Raw genomic sequence first — 20000 nt, 5'->3', positions numbered from 1 at the left:
TGCCAACTTTTTTCATGTGGTCTCTGTTTTTAAAATTTCTTGCCAGCGGTATTTGGGAGAGCTGTGCCGTACGGCGAGCAAAGAAAGGCGCAAGAAGTTGTGATTGCCAAGTTGCAGACCTTCCAAAACGAACAAATTTCCCTCACTTCCGTTGAGCACACAGTCTGCACAGGGGAGAGAACGTGCGCTGCGGATGGGAGCCCCTGTTTCCCTGCCGTAGCGGTCGGTGCTTTTGGGAAACGCTGCAGTGAGGGCAGGTATCCACCTTCCATACACACAGAGTGAAAGTTGGAGTTTCGCTGGGCGTCCTTGATTCAGAATTCTGTCGATGCCGATGCGTGTTTCGTAGACTCCGTAGCGATCCTTTCCCAAATAGAGAAAATGCAGCAGGATTTCAAGTACATCTCTATTTACATAGTTCAGTGCATGAGATTGCTGGATTATGATTAATTTTAATAGCTACATTAAAAAATACATCTAACATCATTCTTAATTAGAATAATCTCTAAAGCCAGTTAAATGTTTCAGAAGACAAACAGTTTAATTAGCTAACCTACAGAGGCTCCCCTCCCCCAGATGTGCAGTAGTCTTAGGCTTGGTGTTAGCCTTTCAAGCAGCCTTAAACAATTGGATGAAAAGGGATTTTAGGAAGATTAGAGGACGGGATGCTTTAGACGTTGTCCGTTAATCATGAGATATGCACCATCTACAAAGTTTCACAAAGAAACGAGAATTTAAATAAAATTTACTTTGGTTATCTAGTTAGCATGAATTACAAGCTATAACATCCAGCGATAAGACTGTTTAATAAATGTATTCTTTTAATTGTCGATATGAGCAAAAGTACATGCTGGGGTGTAGTAGCAAGTGATATACCAGATTAACATTCTGAAAGGGACAATGCTTTTTTTCCCAGAAACCAGGCCTTTGTTGAACTATCCCAGGGTGCCACTAGAATTTTTTTTTTTTTTAAGGGATTCAAACTAAAACTTCAAATAGAATTGTTAGAGTTGGATCTTCATTTTCTCTCCTACCCATCTTCAAAGAATTCTGGAAAAGACCCGGGCTAGTTTCTTTAGCTTGGTTTCTTTTCAGTTTGTTGGTTTTTTTTTCCCCTTTTTTTAAGAAAGATTACTTTTGGGGCTGAGTGTTTCTTTTCATTTGTTCAGGTACAACTGTTTTATTTCTGAGACAGCAAGGAGGCCAAACAAACGACGCTTTTCCTCCTGTTCTGTGTTTTCCTCTTGGTGTGATTTTGTGTTTTTGTTTTGTTTTGTTTTGTTTTGTTTTTTAAGTTTAAAATTGTGCTTTTTTTTTTTTTTTTTTTTTTTCCCAATCTAAAAACACAGCAGTCGTTATTGACAAAGCTTTCCTCCAAGTCACCTAAAAGAGCACCCATTTGTTATGTTTTCCTGGAAGATTTATCAGCACACTTTACTCTTGCAGGCAACCAATTTGTGTTTTCTCACCTAAATTAGCAAGAGCCCTCTGACAATGCCTCTGTCTCAGATTCCTCGAGCCAGGGAGGGGGCCTTATTTTCAATGAACCCCGTGCTTTCAGCCGCTATCTCCGCAGCCCGGAGGGGGCTGTTTACCTGAGCTGGGCACCAGAGAGCACTTTTTGAAGAAGAGACCCTACCCGTTATCTGGCTTTTAACACGAGAAAAGAATTCAGTGCCGCCTTTGGTCCTTCTGCCTTGTTTGTGCCATCAGGTCCCCTGAATTTGTGGCAAACAGACTTTTGGTGTACTCAGCCCCTTGGGAAAATGCAGATGTCCTCAACTCGCTTCTTTTAACCTGGGTCAGGCAAGCCCCGCTCCAGCGTGTGCCTGCCAGGGAAGGAGGGAGCGCTCTTTAGCTCTTCTGCTGCAGAATGAGTTGTGAAAATCAAGAGCAGGGGAAAGAGGGGAGAGAAAAAAAAGACAGTAAGAATTCTGGCTTTCCACAAGTTGGCTGCTGTGACCCTGTGCCACCCAGCTCCGTGCTGACGGTGACCCAACGCCGCGATGCTCCAACAGGCTGAAAGAGGCGGCTGTCCCCACGCTGCTGTGACCTCAGGGCAGTGCCCACCAGGTCCTCATGCACTCAGCAGCAATCTGCCTCCACCAGGGTGCCCGCTGCTGGGCTGCCATACCATCCTCAGTACTGCTATGCCCATTGCCAGGCCACCGTGCACACCGCAGTGCCACCGTGCTGCTGGGTGCCTGGGACGCACAGCCCAGCCCCATGGGATACCATGGCAGGAGAGCTGAGGTGGTTTTCCTTCTTCAAAACATCATTAGGATTGAAAAATGAATCTCTGGCTTGCACGTTTTGCATAAATACATGGTAAGTTATCAATTGATGTTCAAATAGCTTAATTGAGTTTGAGAGGGGGAAAGGTCATTTAATTGGTCTATATTGAAATGTTAACAGAAACAGATATGAGGAGGAATAGACTTTAATGGCTGCAGTGTGGCACTGATGTCTGCATTCACTTGCAAAATTGTTAATTAGGGCACTTTGGTAGTTCATTTGCTTTTGTATTGATGTGCTGAGTCCAACGAGAGAAATTGGGTCTGTATATGGTATTTACAGAGACTTACCTGCCCTCAGGAATAAAGGAAATAAAGTGTAAATCAGAGCTGGTTTCTGAATGGTGCTGGTGCCTTCACTGAGAGGCTGGCAGCTATGCAAAGTGTTGTCTGCTAGCAAGTCTGAAGCTTGATATTTTAGCTTCATTTTTCATCATATGTGTAGCAGTTGTCTTGAATAATGCCTTAACATTTTCAAAGAAGTTTTGTGTATGAAGTTTTAAAAACTATATTAAAACAGATCGTCTTGCAAAAGCAAGGAGCTGGATGTTCATTTTAGCCCTGGAAGAAGGCATTATCTCCTCGAAGGTACTGCAGGGATACATGGAGCTGCAGTTTGTGGCCTGCAGTCATTAGAGCCTGGGAAATCACAAAACCAGCTCCTGGTGTGTGCTCTAAGTCCACCGTGCCTCTCTTGCAGAACTTAAACCTTTAAGGTAGTGGCATTTTGTACATGGGAAGGGCAAAATCGTGCTGATTGTCCACCTGCATTTTTTGTGGGTTGTAATTGCATGGATTAATCCTGGTGCTGTTTCATAATAGACTTGCTGGATGCAAAGCTTGCTATTTGAATTGGCTGCAGGAAGGCTGCATTGTGTACAGTGTATAATCATACATTATACTCTGGGTACTCCTTATAAACAGAGGCAGCAAGAAAAAGCAAGTGCAAAAGAAGGAGCTGCGATTCGTCACTGTTACAGCAGGGATTCTGCTGTGGAGCAGGCTAGGAGAGGATATTTTGCAGCAAAAAAAGCCTCAATCTTACAGCTCTGAGATGAGAAGGACGTGGTGTTGGGTGCAAATACTGTGTCACGGTAGCTCCTCGGTGCTGGCTGCTGTGTAACGCTGTCATTGCGGGACAGAGCTTTGGGGTTTGGGCTGTGCTTTGCCATGGAGCCTTTCTTTAAACTCCTGGGGCGAGGGTGACATCAGCTTCATTTGCTCGTATGTATTTGGGAAAGTGCTTACGTGGAGATCACAAATGTGCACACTGCAGCTATCTGGTTCTGCAAGCTTAATCAGAGTCCCAGAAAGTGTCATTGTGGCTGCATGCAAATGTATTTACATAGGAATGGGTCTGGGGCTCTTTAAAGAAGGCAACAAAGTTGAAGACCGAGGCCAACAAATAAATGAAAGTTTCTCTAAATCCATTGGATAATAGAGGCAGTGTTAAGGCTAACCACAGTGTTGAACTAAACAGAGGGATTACTCCTGGGTTTTGCATCAGTTGTTTTCTGCCGGGTGGCCTCACTTGTCAAAAAAAAAAAAAAAAAAAAAAAAAAAAAAAGTTTAACGGGAGAACATTCACATGGCACATTGAGAAAAGAAGTATGCTTAATTCCATCAAAGCTCAGAAATCAGTCATTAATTTATTCTAACCTCCGATTGTTGGTCATTTGTGAAACATCTGGCCTTTAAGTCAGAGGAACCCAAACACGAGCACAATGTGGGCTCCTCTGCAGATGGGGCTGGGAGCGGCGCGGGCCGGGCTGAGCGAGGGGCTGCCGCTCATCGCTCCTGGGACTTTGCAACACGTTGAAATGATTCCTTCAGTTAATTTAGTCTGGAAATTAGATTATTGTTCATTTGCATCTTGGAAAAGTTCTGCCATTAAAAAAGAGTCTCTTGCTTCATGGTGAGTTAACAGATATTTAGCAATCTTGCAGCTTGCTAGTCAGAAATAGTTTCTAATGAAGTTGAAATTTGAGATAGAAAATGTATAAAAGCTTTCAGGAAAGACATACCCTATTTTCCATATGGCTAAGTAATTGTTATGATATTTGTTTTAAAGCTGGACTTAGACACTCCTGACTGCCCTCTAATTTGATATGGCTGGTCCAGACGATTCTTCTTGGGGAAACTTTCGCGGCAGAACGCAGTGAAGGAGATAAATAATTTTGCAGCTAAACACACATTGCGAAGTATAGAAAATAATTCAGTCGTCTTCGCCACCGTGCGTGTAACAGTCTGCAGGTTACTCGGCTCTGCGAGGAGTTTGAATGAGAAGGAGCAAAGTGATTAAAAGCAGATTTGAAATAAAGGTGGCACCTCGGAGCTGGCAGAACTCTGCCTTTTGTTCGTCTTAACATATTCCTGCTGCCTCGTGCTGCAGGATGGAGGCTGCTTTCGGCTGGGGGGGAGGAATGACGGGCAGCTTAAACACTGCCTGTGCCCCAGGATGAAAGCCACTGCCTTTCACGTGGGATGTAGACGTGATGTAGGGATGTAGACATGGAGATCTGCCAGTTCTGCAGCCAGGGCATTGCAGGGCCACATCCCTGCCCTTACCTGCCTGTGCTATTTGGGGCCTAAAGGTCAAGGATCACTCGCTGGCCTGACAGACTGTGTCCTTGGTAGGAAGAGGCTCGCTCTTCTGGCAAGCGTAGTGATGCTGTTTGGGCATGTGACAAAAAGAAGGAGTTTTGCAGGGTTTGTGTAAAGCGGATCTTTCTCTTAATATTTGTTTATCCTTTTCCTCATTGCTAAATAAATAGACCTTTAATCCCCATTCCATTGTAAAATCTACTGTGTCAGAATAATGGCCGCTGTAACTCCTTTCGAGCCAGGTTTGATCCTTCCATACCAAAGGGGTATCTGCAATTTTGGCAGTTGGACACATCATATTAAAGAATTGAAAGGCTGAACTAAGGACGAGTCAATATATGTGGGTTCTCAGCATTTGCTTGCCACTGCCACAGCATGGCTTCAGTTCAACAGCAGGAATTGGAAGCTCTCGGGTCGCACACCCGTGTGGCTGTCACACTTGGGCTCCAGCAGCCCAGCATTCCCCAAGCACTGGTGTCCTAAGCACTGCCAGGGCGGTGGAGGTGAGAGCAGATCTCTTTAAACGTTTGTGGAACACGAGGTTTGAAACGTTGCTTCGAGAGCACGCAGATGATGGCTGGCACAGGGGCTCTCCCAGCGCTCTGGGAAATGAGCTGTTGACATTCTTTTGGGTCATCATCCGAGAGAGGAGGGCAACCGCAAGGATTGAGCAGATAAATTCATCCCAAAAGACCTTTATCCATTCCATTGCAACTTGGAAACGTTTGTGTCGAATAGCAGCATTAATGTAGCCCTTTTAGCCCTTCAAAGTGAGCCTTATGTTAAAAAAAAAATAAATCAAATGGCTGGAGTAATAACTTCTTTAGGTCTTCTAAGAGGTAATTCATTATTTACATAATTCTGGAGCATAAACCAATCTTTCCTTCAAGAGGCTCTGAAATAGAATTGGGATCTTATAGAGGGAAAGAGTCTCTTTTGAATTCTAATCGACTGGATCTGTCTCAAATGCATTCCTAGTTGATTGTAAACAGCAGAATTTAAATTAATTTCTTCTTATCTTGTCTTTTGAAGAAAGCTAGCAACGTGTTTGAAAAGTTTTATTTTAAAATGCAGCTCAGAGGGTTTTTTTTTATTTTTTATTTTTTTACTTGATGAAACAGGTGTTAGGCAGGATGGGTTTTGACAGCCACATGATTATACGTTCGTCTGGGTTATTATGAAATAAATAGGAAAAAAAAAAAAAACTTTTTGACTTGAACTCGAATGATACTATATAGGCTGAATGTGCAGGAAAGGTTCCCACAATGCACTGTGAAAACCTAGGCTAACAAACACCCCGCTGTGTTGAAAACCCCCAAAAAAGACAAAAGCACAATGAAATAGAAAGCTTACCACCGGTAGCTTTCAAAACGACAAACTAGGCAAACTATACATCTCCACCACTCCAATTTTGTCAGAATGCTAATGAGCCTGCTCTGATCTTTACTCGGCTTCCCGTGTTTTCTACATCTTCAAGGACCACATGGCGCTAGCAAAATAAAGACAACTAAATGAGAATTTCGAATGCTTTTTGTGTTGGGACCTGGTGCCTTTCAGTTGACGCGCTCGTTGAATATTCTCAACTTAAAAGCGTACAACAGGGGGCTGGGTATGAACTTTTTAGCAGGGGAAAATTTGTACAAAAGTAAATTAGTGTGATGAGGAAAATATGAGAAAAATTTCTGATTAATTTCCACTCTATAATATCAATGACACCTTCAGCCCCTCTCATACTCCTTGAACAAGAGATGCTGATAACAGATGAATGATTCCGTGTTGTTGGCAGTGAATGTTTAGTGGTTTTTTAATAGCAGCATTCTACATAAAAGGCACCAGGAAGTACTCTGCATTAGCAGTTGAGATCACTAGTTAATAGGATGATGTCTTTTAGCTTTTGTCACAAGATTATTAGAAAGGATGGTTTCTCTTCTCATCCTGGCATACTTTGGAGTGCTTCTTGAGCACAAGTGCTAAAATACAGGTTTCTCCGTATTGTTTGCCATGCAAAGTAAAAGCCCTTTTAATGCAACACCTTTTACTATTTTTTTTTTTTTAACCAGGTGATTTTGTCATTGATCTCTTATCTGCCCCCTTTAGCTGTATTAATCACTTGGAGTGTTCTGCTTCTCAATGGGCGCTTGATGATGTATATGTGCACAGATTCGTTATCAAAAAATAAATCCCTTATATGCTCTGCACCTTCACAATCCTGAAAGCTGTATTTACCAGACAGCATTATATGGTCTTGAATGCTTCTTGCTGGAGTCCCTTGGTCTGTAATGGGAATTTGCACTTGGTGTGCGCCGCAGCCCCCAGAACTAGTTTCGGCTTTTCAAACCAATTGCACTGACATTGCTTTGGCATTTTCCAAAGTGAATGTGGATTTGTATCCACCAGCGTTAATGCTACGGGAGGAAAATTATAGGTGTTCAGTTTTGCATGAGAGATGGTCTCTGTTTAGAAGTTGGTTTTGTCACTGTCCTCCCTACCAGCAGGAAGGGATACATTTGTATACTAGGCCCTTTTGCAGGCTTATTTCTTCTTTCCAAATACACCTCCTTGGACTAACTCCTTTCTACCCAAGCTTGCGTGTGCAGGCTGCTGTCACTGCCTGCGTGGGAGGCAGAAAGCAGGAGAAATGCTGGTGTGTATGCATACAAAAAAAGTTGTGACTAGGTAGGGAAGTCAGTGTGATCTTCTCATGCTTTCCTATCTTACCCAAATCGTAAAGTACGACTTGATAACCCCACAGCTCTTACAGCAGCGTGCCACACTCGCAGTCCATTCCTTCCTGAGTTCTCAGGTCAGTTTTCTTTCAGTTTCCCTCCCGCCATGTTCCATCCACAAAGCCTCCTGTTTTGCCAGTTCCATCCTCTCCAACCTCCGACTCCTCCCAGCAGCTCCTGCGAGGCAGTCTGGTTGGTTCTGCTGAGGGTCCACCAGCCAGATGGGCCTTCCTGGGTGCCCAGTATTCCCGCAGTTCCCGTTGGGCAGACTCTCCGGGCTACACCGCAACATGGAGCTCGACCTTGAGCTCCCCGCTTCTCCTGGATCTCAGATCAGTGCGTCTGCTGGGAGAGGTTTGCTTCCCAAGAGCAAATGCAGACAGCACACGTGGTCAGCCTTCCCCACTTGAGTTCATCCCACTGTAAAGAAGCCCAGCGATGAAATGGCAGCGGTTATTTATTTTCTCAAAGCAACATAGCTCTGCCATTGGCTGCCCGGGGGCTGGAGAAGAAGCTGGCCTGCTCTCCATGCCCTCCCCAGCTGTATCCTCATCATGGCAGTGAAGGAGAGTGCCTGAAGGCAGCACTGCCCGCATAGCAGGAGGCTGCTCTGGGAGAGCCCTCAGCACGCTGAATAGACTTGCAAGCCTTCCAAAAGTCTTGCAAGACCCAACAGACACTTGCTTCTTTAGCTGATTTTCCATCTTTCTTTGTGGTATTGCAGTATAAATGGTCTTTCATGTGGTCAGCCTAGTCTCTGGCTCCGTGCCTGGAAGCTGGCGTTCTCCACAAGCAGGGCCTGCCTGTAAAGAGAGCGGTGAGGAGAAAGGCACCGCGGTCACCCTGGGGCTCCCAGCTCATGCAGTGCTCTGCAGAAAGCTCTCATTTTTTCTCTCTTTTCTCCCCTTTACCACCAAAACCACCTTTTCTGTCAGTGCTGGGAACCGTGGAGCCCTGGGGCACCTTGGCCTATCTAAACGTGCCCGGTTAGCCCCGGGAAGCTTTAGGTCCCAGAGGTATGAACCTGCCAGCTCCCAGTGAGAGCAGCCTCTTCAGTGACATTGCTGCGCGGTCATATTCGGTGCCAGCCATCATCTCACATCAGGCAGCTGTTTGGGTTAAATTCACCCCCGCACAGTTAAGAAGTTCTTTTTTACTGCACGCCACCCCTTACTAGACCAAGACTAAGCATTCTGAAGGAAGCATGCCCCTTGGAAGAGCACAGTCCAAAGACTTCAACTTCCCTCTCACTTCAGGATCTTTACCAGCCATTAATCGCCTTGTGAGCAGGTAGGTGGCACTGGTCTGAGAAGTAGCCACAAGCTGTTGAGTAATTACTGTCACTGGTAGCAAAGCATCCAACTCTGCTTTTTCACCTGCAAGCAAAATATTCTGTCTGCCAGATTGCCATCCAGCTCTTGGTGAATTTCCAAGTGAGAATGGATGTTTTTTTCCATGGTTTAAGAGGTTCAGATGTCCCAATTAATGATGCTTGTTTCCTGTGCGGCAAGCAAAGGTTTGATGGCTTTCCAAAGCCCAGGCTTCTTCTGAAATTGTGTCATAGGAGCAAATTTGGGAATAATGAATTCTGGAGGGTAGGGAGGGACAAGTGTTGGTTCTGTCTTGTGTGAGCATCCCTGCAGGCATTGTCCTTGGGAAGGAAGCATTGCTGTCTTATAGGAGTCCCTTGATTTTTCACTTGACTCTCACCCCTTGCTGTCTGAATTTTGGGCTACAAGCTATGTGTTTTCTTCATGTTAATTAATACCTCCCATTTAAAATGTATTTATTCTCTTTATCAAGCCCAGGCATTTTGTTTCTGTTGATTTTCTGTTATTTTCTGATGGCTACTGTGTTGCACAGGTAATAATCAGCACTCTCTCCTCTTACATGGAAGTTTGGCACTCTCTCCTCTTACATGGAAGTTTGTGTCCTGGGACAACCTCAGGTAGTCCAGCCATGGGCTGCAGGCATTTATATCTCTGTGTTAGTCCAGCTGTGGGTAGGAGAAATCCTGGCGTGGGCTGCGCTGTGGTGAGAGCCCCAACCTGTTTGCACAGTTCTCAAAGTTCTCAATGAGCTCTCTGATTTATTACATTTCAGAAGGCAAAGAAATTAGACGTTTTCTGCTTGATAGTAAGTTAATTTGATGTGTTCTTGTGATAAAGGAACTCCTTTGGCCAAGGCTTGTTTCATTAGGGTTACAGTGCTTTTGGGGCCAAAGTAGTCAGACTGCAATGCAATACAGCTCAGCCTGGCAGATTCTTGGCAGTCGGCACCCACCTTTATGAGACTTCATTGTGTGGACATCAACGTCTCCTCAACTGCTCTCAGGCAGCAAGTTAGTGGCCATGCATTTTTCTTCACAGTGTTCCTTAGGCATTTTCCCATTCAGAAAAATCGTGCAAGGGCTTTGGCTGATTGCTGGCGCTTGCTCCTGCAGGGCCATCTAAACAAGACACCCATCTCGTACGTCTCCTGGTGGCTACTCTTGTTCACTCCAGTGATTTTTAATAACCAAGGAGGTTGTCAGTCAGTGAAACAAGAAGTATTCTGGAGGAAAGGTGAGCGTGGTAATGCTGGAATGGAAGGTGTGAAGCTCGAGGTTGAGCAGCCCAGCTGTTCACACTGCCTACTGGAGGCTTTCTTTCAACGCCAAGAGCTTTTCAGAATAATGTAACTAAAATTCTTGAGTGTTTCCACCAAAGTTTTTCCACACTTGAAGGAAGCTAGCCCCTGTCCTACAGCAGGGAGGATTCCTCACTCCTGTGTTTTCTGTTTGTTTGTCAGGGTATTTATTGGTACAGCCTTGCCTTCCCCCGTTCAACATTCAGCCCGCTTTTAATTCTTGCTGAGCTCTTAGTTTCAACATCGCCTTGTGGCAACGCATTCAATGGTAAGCGCCGAGGCTTTGGGCACAGAGAGTTCTTTTATCGGTTGTGAACACACCGCCTTCAATTTCAGTGCATTTCCTCAGGTTCCTATGAGACAAGACGAGGCACATCCTCAAACTATTCCTTTATTTGCTGTTCATGTTCTCCTTCAGGTAACCAAGCCAATCTGTCCGGTAGCTCCTAGTACAGAAACTCGTAAAAACCTGTCCCCCTAATTGCCCGAATGCAGCCCGATTGGTTTTCAGCAGGCAAACAAACACAGTGCTGTATGCTTCCAGAATTTGTGGAATTTGCCAGCGTTCGGACAGCCCACGGTGGTCACCTTGCTGCTGTCAGACAGCAAACAGCACAGCTCTCAGAGCAGAGGAACGGGTCGAAGTTGCCAATTCCGGTCATTATTCGCCTCGCTCCTGCTCCCACGGCTGGCATCCTGCTGCTGCCCTCTTCACCCAAGTGCGCCGAGGGAAGAAAGCTGCTTCTATTCTGCTTTAAAACTGTGGGTAAACAGCAGCAAATGGGTGAAGAATGGGCTCTGTCTTAAGTAGGTTGTTTTTCGTGTAGTTCTGCTGAGGTAAATGGGGAGATGGGGAGCTTTCTGTGTTTAACATGACACCATGGCGCACACTATACGCAGTGCAAATAAAATTTGAAAACAATTACTGCTTGAGACAGCATGCAAAGTGATTTCTGTGAACCTGTTATTTCTTGCCAGACCAAATGGGCTGGTAGGGGATGCTGATAGAAAGCCTTTATTGTGTATCTGCTGTAGGTTGTAATTCATTTTTGCACAACGGCTAAATACATTTACACGTGAGGATTTTTTTTTTAAGTATGAATCTATTGGCTTATCTTGACAGATTTACAACAGTGTATCATGTAGAGGAGTTGCTGTGTTCATCCATTTGCACTGCAGACCCATCCTGTCCCTGCATGTTGCTACTTTTTCTTCTCTTTAAGTGGTACTCAGGGTGTTTTGTAGCACTTTAGTCTCTGTTTTCTTAGCGATGTACAGTTTCACTATGTTAATCCATATTTGGTTTATCTAGTGACTGGCTGCCCAAAAGGCTTTAAAATAATGGATCTAATGGCACATATACGTCCCAATCGCCTGCTGATGGTAAGGGTGTGTTAAAAGTATTTTCAGCAGGAAAGAAAGGGGGAAAAAAAAGCAGTTTGCTCTTTGAAATTGGTTCAGAACAGGCATTTGTCAAAATGCTCCTTATTTAAATATTGAACAAATAATTAGCTTGCAATTCAAACAAAAATCCATTTGTAAATCCCAAAGAAAGTGAAGGAAAAGGTATTTTATAAAGCCTGCCTGGAGGCTGTGCAACGTGAAAATAAGGCAGTCCCTTGTATTGTTCTCCAAAAAACGGCAACATACACGCATGCTTGTAATTCTTGAGCGTTGAAGGTGAAAATTGGCTCAAGTTGTACTTGAATAACAGTCATGAAAATACTGTTAGAATGTGTGTGATGAACCATGGGAGGAAATAAAGTTGGAGCGGGGAAGGGAGCTGTTTTTTAGTGGTTGTTTGGTTGTTTGGTTGTTTTGTCTTTCGGCTGTTATTCAAATTGTGGCTTCCTAGGACAACAGCATCAAACTTTATGCTGCAGCCTTGCCTGAGCCCTGTGTGGGAGATGCCCCTGCCAGATGCACAGCGCAGGAGCTGGTGGAGTTTCTGGTGTCCGAGGGCAGAGTTTGGTGTCCTGGGCTACCCTGGTGGCCGAGGAGGGGCCTTGGGGATGACAGGTGAGGGGGAGAGAGGAGCAGGCATCCCTCAGCGCTCCAGCCGGACAGTCTGATCAGAAAATGGCGTGGAGAGAACCCCCTTCATTTCCTAGCAGAAGGATGGAAGCAGAGTGTATCGGTTGGGAAACAGGAGGAGGAGAGGAAAAAGAGGAAATAAATGAGCTAAATCTTGTCGGCTCTGGCCTCAGAGCATATGTAGTAAGCAAGCACGACACAGAGGGCTGTGCTGGGTGCTTACACAGAGATGTGCCGAGCTTACGGCTCCCTTCGGTTCTGGCTCGGCGTTCCTCCTGTGCGCTGAGCTCTGAGGCCGCGCTCAAAAGTCAGCGCTGAGCTGCAGGGTGAAATGCAGAGCCGTAATCAGCACGAAAGAGAATAAATAGCTCTGCCTGGTAGTTAACCAGGTGAAGTTAAACACGGTGAGATGAGTTCGGGCCTTTTCAGCGAGCTGACAGTCCTTGTTTTGAGCTGCGGTGTAAAGTGCTTTATCCCGAGGTGAGGTATTGTGGCAGAAGCTCACTCTGCCTCCTTCCCCTGGCCGTGCTGGAATACAGCCTCCTTTCTCTGCCGCTAACAAGGCTGCTTCACCACCACAGCCCACTCTAAGTAATTAAATCAATCCTTTGTACTTACCGTATTCTCCTCTAGTGACGGTACTAGATCTGATTATATGCTTCATGCATATTCAAAGTACGGCACTGACAGCTCTTTAATGAGCTCTTACTTAATCAGCGCGAACAATGTTCATCTTGTTCTTTTTTTCCTCATACATTAGAGCTAGGAACAGTTGGGGAAAAAATGAAACATCCAGCATTCATTTGAAAAATATATTGTACTTTGAAAAGTGTCTAAGCTGGGGAAGTTGCATTCTGCCCTTTAAAAGTCTGATGGACAAATTGGATTACTAGTATTGGATTAAATAACAAATGGTGAGAGGAGAAATGAGAAAAGCTCGCTGTGATCACAGGCTTTAATATTTTTTGTTACTTATAAAGCTGAAGGGGTCTTTAACCAGTTATTAAAGTCAGGATTAATTTGTAATGGTCCAACTTAGTAGCTCTAAAAGGGTTTTGTTGTTGTTGTTGTTGTTTATCCAAAACAATGGTGTAGTGTGTGTATTATGGGAGGAAATGTAAGTTTAAGATCTGTGGGCGACAGATAGATTCCCATCCCTGCCCTGGCGCAGATAAGGGCTTTGCATGCGCGGTATCGATCCGTTCTCCAACATGTTTCCCGCTTCATTTAAATAATCTGTACAGTGGGTTGGTTTTTTCAGAGCCCGGCACAGATATTACTCCCGTTTTAATTTTCAGACCTTTGCAGAGAGGGAACGAAACCCTCGTTTCACACTCGGAAAGCGGCCACGAATGCGAGCAGCGAGGCAGTGGGGTTCTGCAGGGCGGATGTGTGCCGAGCCCGGGGAGAGCGGTGAGAGGCTCGGTGCATTTTGTTCAGGCACTGCCAACGTGGTTTCAGCTCGCAGGGCTGCTGTCGAAGGAGCGCTTGGTTTTTCTCGGCCAAAAGTGTTTCCACCAAAGGAGGAAAAAAAAAAAAAAAAAGCAAATTAGCGCATGGCACCGGACGTACTGAAAAGAGTTATTTAAAAATCATACGTCTGGTGGCTCATCTTTTATTTCGCTTGCCTGGGAAGAATCTGTTTCAGCCCCGTGCACAAGAATTTAAAAGCTCGTGGTCAACAAATAAAATATCACCATCTAGCGCTATTAATATTGCACACATGTGTCATTTTGCTGATCAAAAAGGCCTTCACCGGGGTACAATTGGCCTTTTTCCAAATGGCAAGCTTTTTCTCAGCTTTTTCTTTTTTCTTCTTTCTTCTTTTGTTGCTGCCCGGGGATTTGTGCCTATCGCAGCCGCTATCACATGACTGGTGTCAGGGCATCACATGGTCCGAAGTGAATACAAAAACAGCTACCGAAAAGATTAAAAATTCGGTAAAACAATACCGACTTTGTTAACTCTCTTTAAACCAGCCCAGCCGGAGCACGTTCTGCGGCCTTCGGTGTCAGCACAGGATCACCAAAATAACACCCTTGGGAGCGCTGACCTGCGGCTTCCCTCCTTGTGCACCGCTGCCAACTCTGTCTGGGGGGACGCAGTAAGGGAAAGAAGTTCCTATCTCAGGTTTAGGTGCTCGCCCTGAGGTTGCTCATTGTGAAATTAGTGCCAGAAGTTGAACAGAGTGTTCCTAGGGCCACTTATTTGTGGCTGTGAGAACTTCTGTTCACTCGATGCGTGGTGATCCCGGAGCGGGCAAAAGCAATCCTTCCCTCTGCCTTGCCACCCCCAAATAAATGAGGGCTGCTGGGTGCATTGCCACTGCCAACTGTCACTGCTCCTAACTGCAGACCCCATTAGTGGGCCCGATCCAGCAGTACCTTTGATCTGTAACTTAGCAGCAAACTCTACCCATGAGTCTTAATCCTCTTTGGGGCAGTGCACAACTGCTGAATATCATCGTCAGTGCCGTGCAAACGTGGCGTGATTTTTTTCTACACAAAACCAGCAGTAAAGGTCCAGGGGGAGAGCAGCTGTGCAGCAAGGCACGTACCCTAGGAGCAGCCACCCACCGGCAGTGCCCTGCTGCTGCTTCCTGCTCCTTCCCTTGCACCAGTGCCCTCAGATGGCACATTCAGGGCCCTTGAGGTGCTGCATGCCTCTCCCAGTGTGCCCCGATGGCCTGTGATCCTGGCTGTACTGGGCTTGCCTGGTGGTCCTGCCCACCACAATGGGTTTGGGTGCAGCAGGGTTATTTTTTTCATTGGGAACATAGCGATGATATAGTTTACTTCAGAAGTAGACTTAAAATATACGATGAAGAGTGTCTGCTATCAAAGTTCAATTTATGAAGCTAACAGCTTTGGACTTCAGGACTCCTATAGTGCAGTGCTGTGATAGTTGTACCACGGGGACTCTGCCTTGTGATGCTGTGTGATAGGGGAGGTGGATCCTCTGACAACTGAACTGAAATACACAGCTTAACTTGTGCAGTGCCACCCAAGTAAAGAAGCACTTTCTATTGCAGGAAGAAACACGGAAGAGGAGGAAGCTATGATGCAGGAGTGGTTCATGCTGGTTAACAAGAAGAACGCCTTGATAAGACGGATGAACCAGCTTTCCCTCCTGTAAGTACAGATGGACACACATAAGTCCAGAAGGCCGATTTACCTGAATGTTTACACAGCAGACAGGCGCAAAACTTCTTTGCTTTCTTGCCATTGGATTTTAATGTTTCCTCAAGAACGAGGAACGCAGGCGATCTGCGCAGCGCATCGGGGAACTTGTTTTCCTCATATTTCAGACCTGACAGTGCAGAGCGTGCAATGACACGAGATTAACCAGAGCTGTGAAAAAATATGAAACACGAGGCGTAGGTACATTTCCAAAGGCCCTACAGTAGAATCAGGTTACATTTCAGAAGCGGGCGGGTGGCTCCGCGCCGTGCCCTGGCTGAAGGAAGCTTTTCCCAGCAGGGAGAGGCAGCGCTGGGTGCAGCTCTGCTCCCTGCAGCTCAGCTCCTGCGGTGTGCCACCTAGCGTGCTGCCGTGCACAAGAGATTCCACCTCCAAACATCCAGCTTTTCTAATCCCGGGTCTAATTTTCATTATTCATTAGGGCAAAATGTATATAGGATGATACTGCCGGTGTTATCTCGGCGAATAGGCCGATGCTGGAATCTGCTCATTAGATCCAGGGAAATGTTTTACGTCTGGGACATTCCACAGCAGCAGCTCTGAGGATGGATGTGAAATAACTATTTCCCTCAGTACAACAGAGAGCATTAAAGGCCCTGTTAGCCATCGTGCGGGGTTTTAAGTTTGTGTATCACTTCTTTGGAGTAGCTTAAACTTTCAGAGAAAAGACGGTCGCCAGTCCTAAAATCAATGCAAGTTAAAGGTTCTTTTAAGTGTTTAATGATTTAGTAATTAACATATTGATGAACTTTTGCAACTCGCCTAGGGAAAAAGAGCACGACCTGGAGCGGCGCTACGAGCTGCTGAACCGGGAGCTGCGCGCCATGCTGGCTATTGAAGGTAAGCATTGGCTGTGCTGCTGGTAATGGCACGCAGCGGGTGCACCGGGCCTCGGTGCCATGTGCAAGGTTCAGTCAGGAAAAATAAAAATATGGGGCACCAAGCGTGGTATCCTTGGCATACGTGTAGGTGAAAGCACTAAGGAGGTGCAGGGCTGGTTTTGGAGCAGCGTCGCGCTGCTTCTGGCCGCAGAGACCGGACAGAGCGACCTGCCGGAGGGAGCTCTGCCTTCTGCCCTGCGGGTGGGTCTCACGCCAGCACCTTGCTGGGAAAAAGGGCCTCCTTTTCATGGCGAAGCGATGCGTTTGCCAAGCAAACACTTGGCTGGGGAGACACTGGGATCAGGGCAGTCCTACACACCCGTTTTCTCCGTTCTCTGCACTCCCCGTGCTCAGTCACCTCACCTGAACGAGGCCCAGGGGCAGATTGACACGCGGGATCAGGGAAACAGCCCAAACTTTCCACAGGGCTTTGGAGTGAATTGTACAATAATCCTAGGGATGATTCATAATAAAAAATAAACATCCAGATAGCTTAACCCACTGCCTGCATTATTTTCTTATTTAAATATCTTAAGTGTTTTATAATGCTGTGCTGCTTATAGCTCTCAGTCACAAATGCTGTCGTATAGTTCAAAGCTGTTTGCTTAAAAGTTAATCCTTTGGGCTCTGCAAAATGGACCTTTTGTCTGATCAATGCAAATTGATTTTGCTATTCGGTATTGACCTCTTAACCCTTTGACTGTCCATGGTAATTTCTTTCTTCACCTGATAAGGTACCTGATCCATAATAAATCGATTCTAATTAGTTTGGAGACTTCACTGGCAGCGTAAGTTTGGAGCAGGAAAGCAGCAGGTTGCAGGTAGCTTTTCCTATCTGTCCATCTGTGGTTGTGTTTCTGCATAAGGCTGCCTGCACCGTATCCTTGGGTAAACTTGGGTCAGGAATGTACACACAGCTTGCTGCAGAGACAGCCGGATTAGCAGGGAATCATACCACTGCAACAGTCAGTACGTGGAACGCTCTAAAACCAAGGAGGACGTGAGAGATACTGTGCTTCAAACCTTAAATCTAAATGCTCGGTGGCCTCACCCATGTGTTTCTGTCTGGGGATGGCAGAGCAGCCCTGTGCTGCTCACACTGACTGGGACAACATCTGTCTTCTTTACATTTCTTTTCTGCAAGTTCAGAGTGCGATGTTGAAACCCAGCAAGGTTTTGTCTTTTTTTTAATTTTTCCTTTTTCTTTTTTTCTTTCTTTCTTTCTTTTTTTTCCCCACTATTGATGATAGGGTAATCAGGGGCTTAGGGAATAAACGGAGGTGCGCTGGAAAATTTGGTAATTATTTTTATTTATGCAACAAAGTCCGTGCTGAGCGTTTTGCACCATAAAGGAAATGGTTACCCCATCAGAAGTTTTGGCAGCGCTCTGCTTCTACCTCAAAGCCTACAGAAGGAGAAGTCCTCCTAACAAAACGACAGCAAAATGCCAAAGAGAAAGCAAAACACAGCCCAGGGCCAACCGGGCCGTGTGTCTCAAAGATGGGGTTGTGAGGCAGAACGCCGACCCGGGTTGGAAAGTAAAAAATGAATCAAAAGAACTCCTTGAGAGATGGCGATTGCTGCTGGGGCGAATCGCTGTAACTTCCACGCGTGGCCGTGCTGCTGATGTGTCCCGCAGGCAGTTCGCCCCGCTGCTCACGGCGAGGAAGGCTGCGGGCAGAGCCGGCTGCGGGACGGGGCCGCGGGGTGCGCGAGCGGCTGCAGCGCTGCTACGAAACAGGAGAGCGCCAAACAAAAGCCGGACTTTTTATCCGCCTCCCTGAGCTGCAGAGATGGGAAGGGGAGCAGAGAGCAGAGAGCAGCTCGCCGCTGCCCGGCAGCTCGGCAACACACTGCTGCCCATGTGGGGCCGGGGACGCGGGGCCATCCTTCTGCACCGCACGGCCCCAGTGCCGCCTCCACCCCCTTTCCCTTCTTTCTTTTCCTTCCTTAATTCAAGATTTAATGCCTCCTTAGAAGAGATAAGTTCGTTTTTGCACACCTTGGGAGGGGGGTGTTCGTTTTCTGCCCAAGAAATGGATCTTCTTTAGCGTTTTGTACATCTTGATTTATTCCTGGCTTCCAGTTTGAAGTGGGTGCTCTTCTAAAAGGATTTATGCATAGGTTCACTATTTTTGTAGTTATGGTTTATATGATAAGCTTTTTATATTTAAAATCAATATGTAATCCTGTGGAGGAGCTTATCCTCTAAAACCCCATTTGTAAATCTATTTTAGCTTTGTTACACCGCACAGCCCGGTATCCCATAGATTGATTAGGCGCAGCACAGAATCCTATCAAACGGGCTGCTCTGATGATGATGCAAACTCTTTCAGGATTGCTAGTTGACTGGAACCGCAGATAAGGGCTGCCTGCCATCCCCCAACGCGCTCCTTACAAAACTCCCGTTAATTTCCATCAAAGTGCCCGGCTTCGTTATTGCGGCGCCGGGGCTGCGGGTTTTCCCGCAAGAACTTTAGCCCGCTTCCACTAAAGCATTTCTATGGGAACCGGCCGCCCGTTTGCCCCAAGTAATTATATCACTGCGAGCAGCGGGGGGAAAAAAGGCAACTGCGAAGTCAGCGAAGAACTGAAAGCGTTTCTCCTCCGCTGCGAGTTTCACAAACTCCGTCACTGCAGCCCGCGCGGCGCCCACGGCTCACAGCACTGAGCGTGGAGCTGGCCCTGCAGCTTCGTCCCACGGCTGCGTGGGGCTCAGCCCTTCCAGCACCAAGGGCCCTCGGGCACAGCAGGTGGGGGCCTGCCTGGCACCCTGACACCGCAGGGAGGGACCCCAAGGGGCTGCCGGTGGGACGCTGTTGGGCGAAGCCAGCTTGAAGAGAGCTCCAATAGGAGATGTGATCCTACAGCTCGGCGCCGGCCCCTCTCTGTGCCACTTGCCACCCGAGAGGGGGACAAATGGGTCTCCTTTTGCGGGAAACGAAGTAAAAGCGGCACACCGCACGTCTGATCTGCCGGGGATGGGCAGACGCAGGGAGCACGGGACAAATCGTTGCGTTCCGTTGACGCAGTGTCGCTGAGCCCACGGGGCAACGAGAAGGGCAGCTCGTAGAGGGGACCTAGCAGGAAAAAAGAGTAGGCCGAGCGAGGCCGACGCTGAAATATTCACCCGATGTTCGCCGTTTGCAAAGCTGTAACTGCGGCTGTAAATAGGGAGCTGAAACGAAAAAAAACAAACAAACAAAAAAAAAAAAAGAAAGGAAAAAAGAAAATACGTTGCGAACAGCTCGTGCGGAGCCGCGCCGGTACAACGCGGGGTGCGCTGCCCCCGGGGGTCGCTCCGCGCTGCGCCCCGTTTTCAGCGCTCGCCGCGCCCGTCCCGAGGCGGCCTCGTGTCCCGCGCAGGGAAAAGCGGGGAGCGCCCGTGCGGCTTTTTCCCCTTTTTTTCGCCTGTTTTCACCCCCCTTTTTCTTTTCTTTTTTTTTTTCGGAGCGGTGTCCCCCCTCTTCCCCCTCACCCCCCCGCCGCCTCCCTCCCCATTGTTTACCTTCCTAATGAGGGAGGCGGGGATGCCGCGCGGTGAGTGACAGCGGCAGCCCCGGGGCACGGCCGGGACGGGAACGGCGAACGGCTGCGGAGCCCCTTCGAGGGGAGACGCTCCGGGTGCGGAGT

The 20000-nt window shown here is 46.9% G+C and overlaps 1 protein-coding gene across 1 annotated transcript in view; it reads left to right on the top strand.

Moving 5' to 3' along the window:
* The window catches only part of EHBP1 (EH domain binding protein 1), a gene marked incomplete at both ends in the record, with an annotated part of 202604 nt that extends 183757 nt beyond the window's left edge, over positions 1–18847 (top strand). The window contains 5 exons of the mRNA XM_079532785.1: positions 15318–15417; positions 16253–16326; positions 16456–16809; positions 18007–18231; positions 18729–18847. Of these exons, the coding sequence (XP_079388911.1) occupies positions 15318–15417; positions 16253–16326; positions 16456–16809; positions 18007–18231; positions 18729–18847 (872 nt within the window). The remainder of the gene's footprint in view (positions 1–15317; positions 15418–16252; positions 16327–16455; positions 16810–18006; positions 18232–18728) is intronic.
* Between the last annotated feature and the right edge of the window lie 1153 nt (positions 18848–20000).

Source organism: Tetrao urogallus (assembly GCF_951394365.1).
Source record: "Tetrao urogallus genome assembly, chromosome: 2".
Taxonomy (NCBI): Eukaryota; Metazoa; Chordata; class Aves; order Galliformes; family Phasianidae; genus Tetrao; species Tetrao urogallus.
Note: the sequence above shows the minus strand (reverse complement) of the source record. Positions and strands in the feature narration are given on the sequence as shown.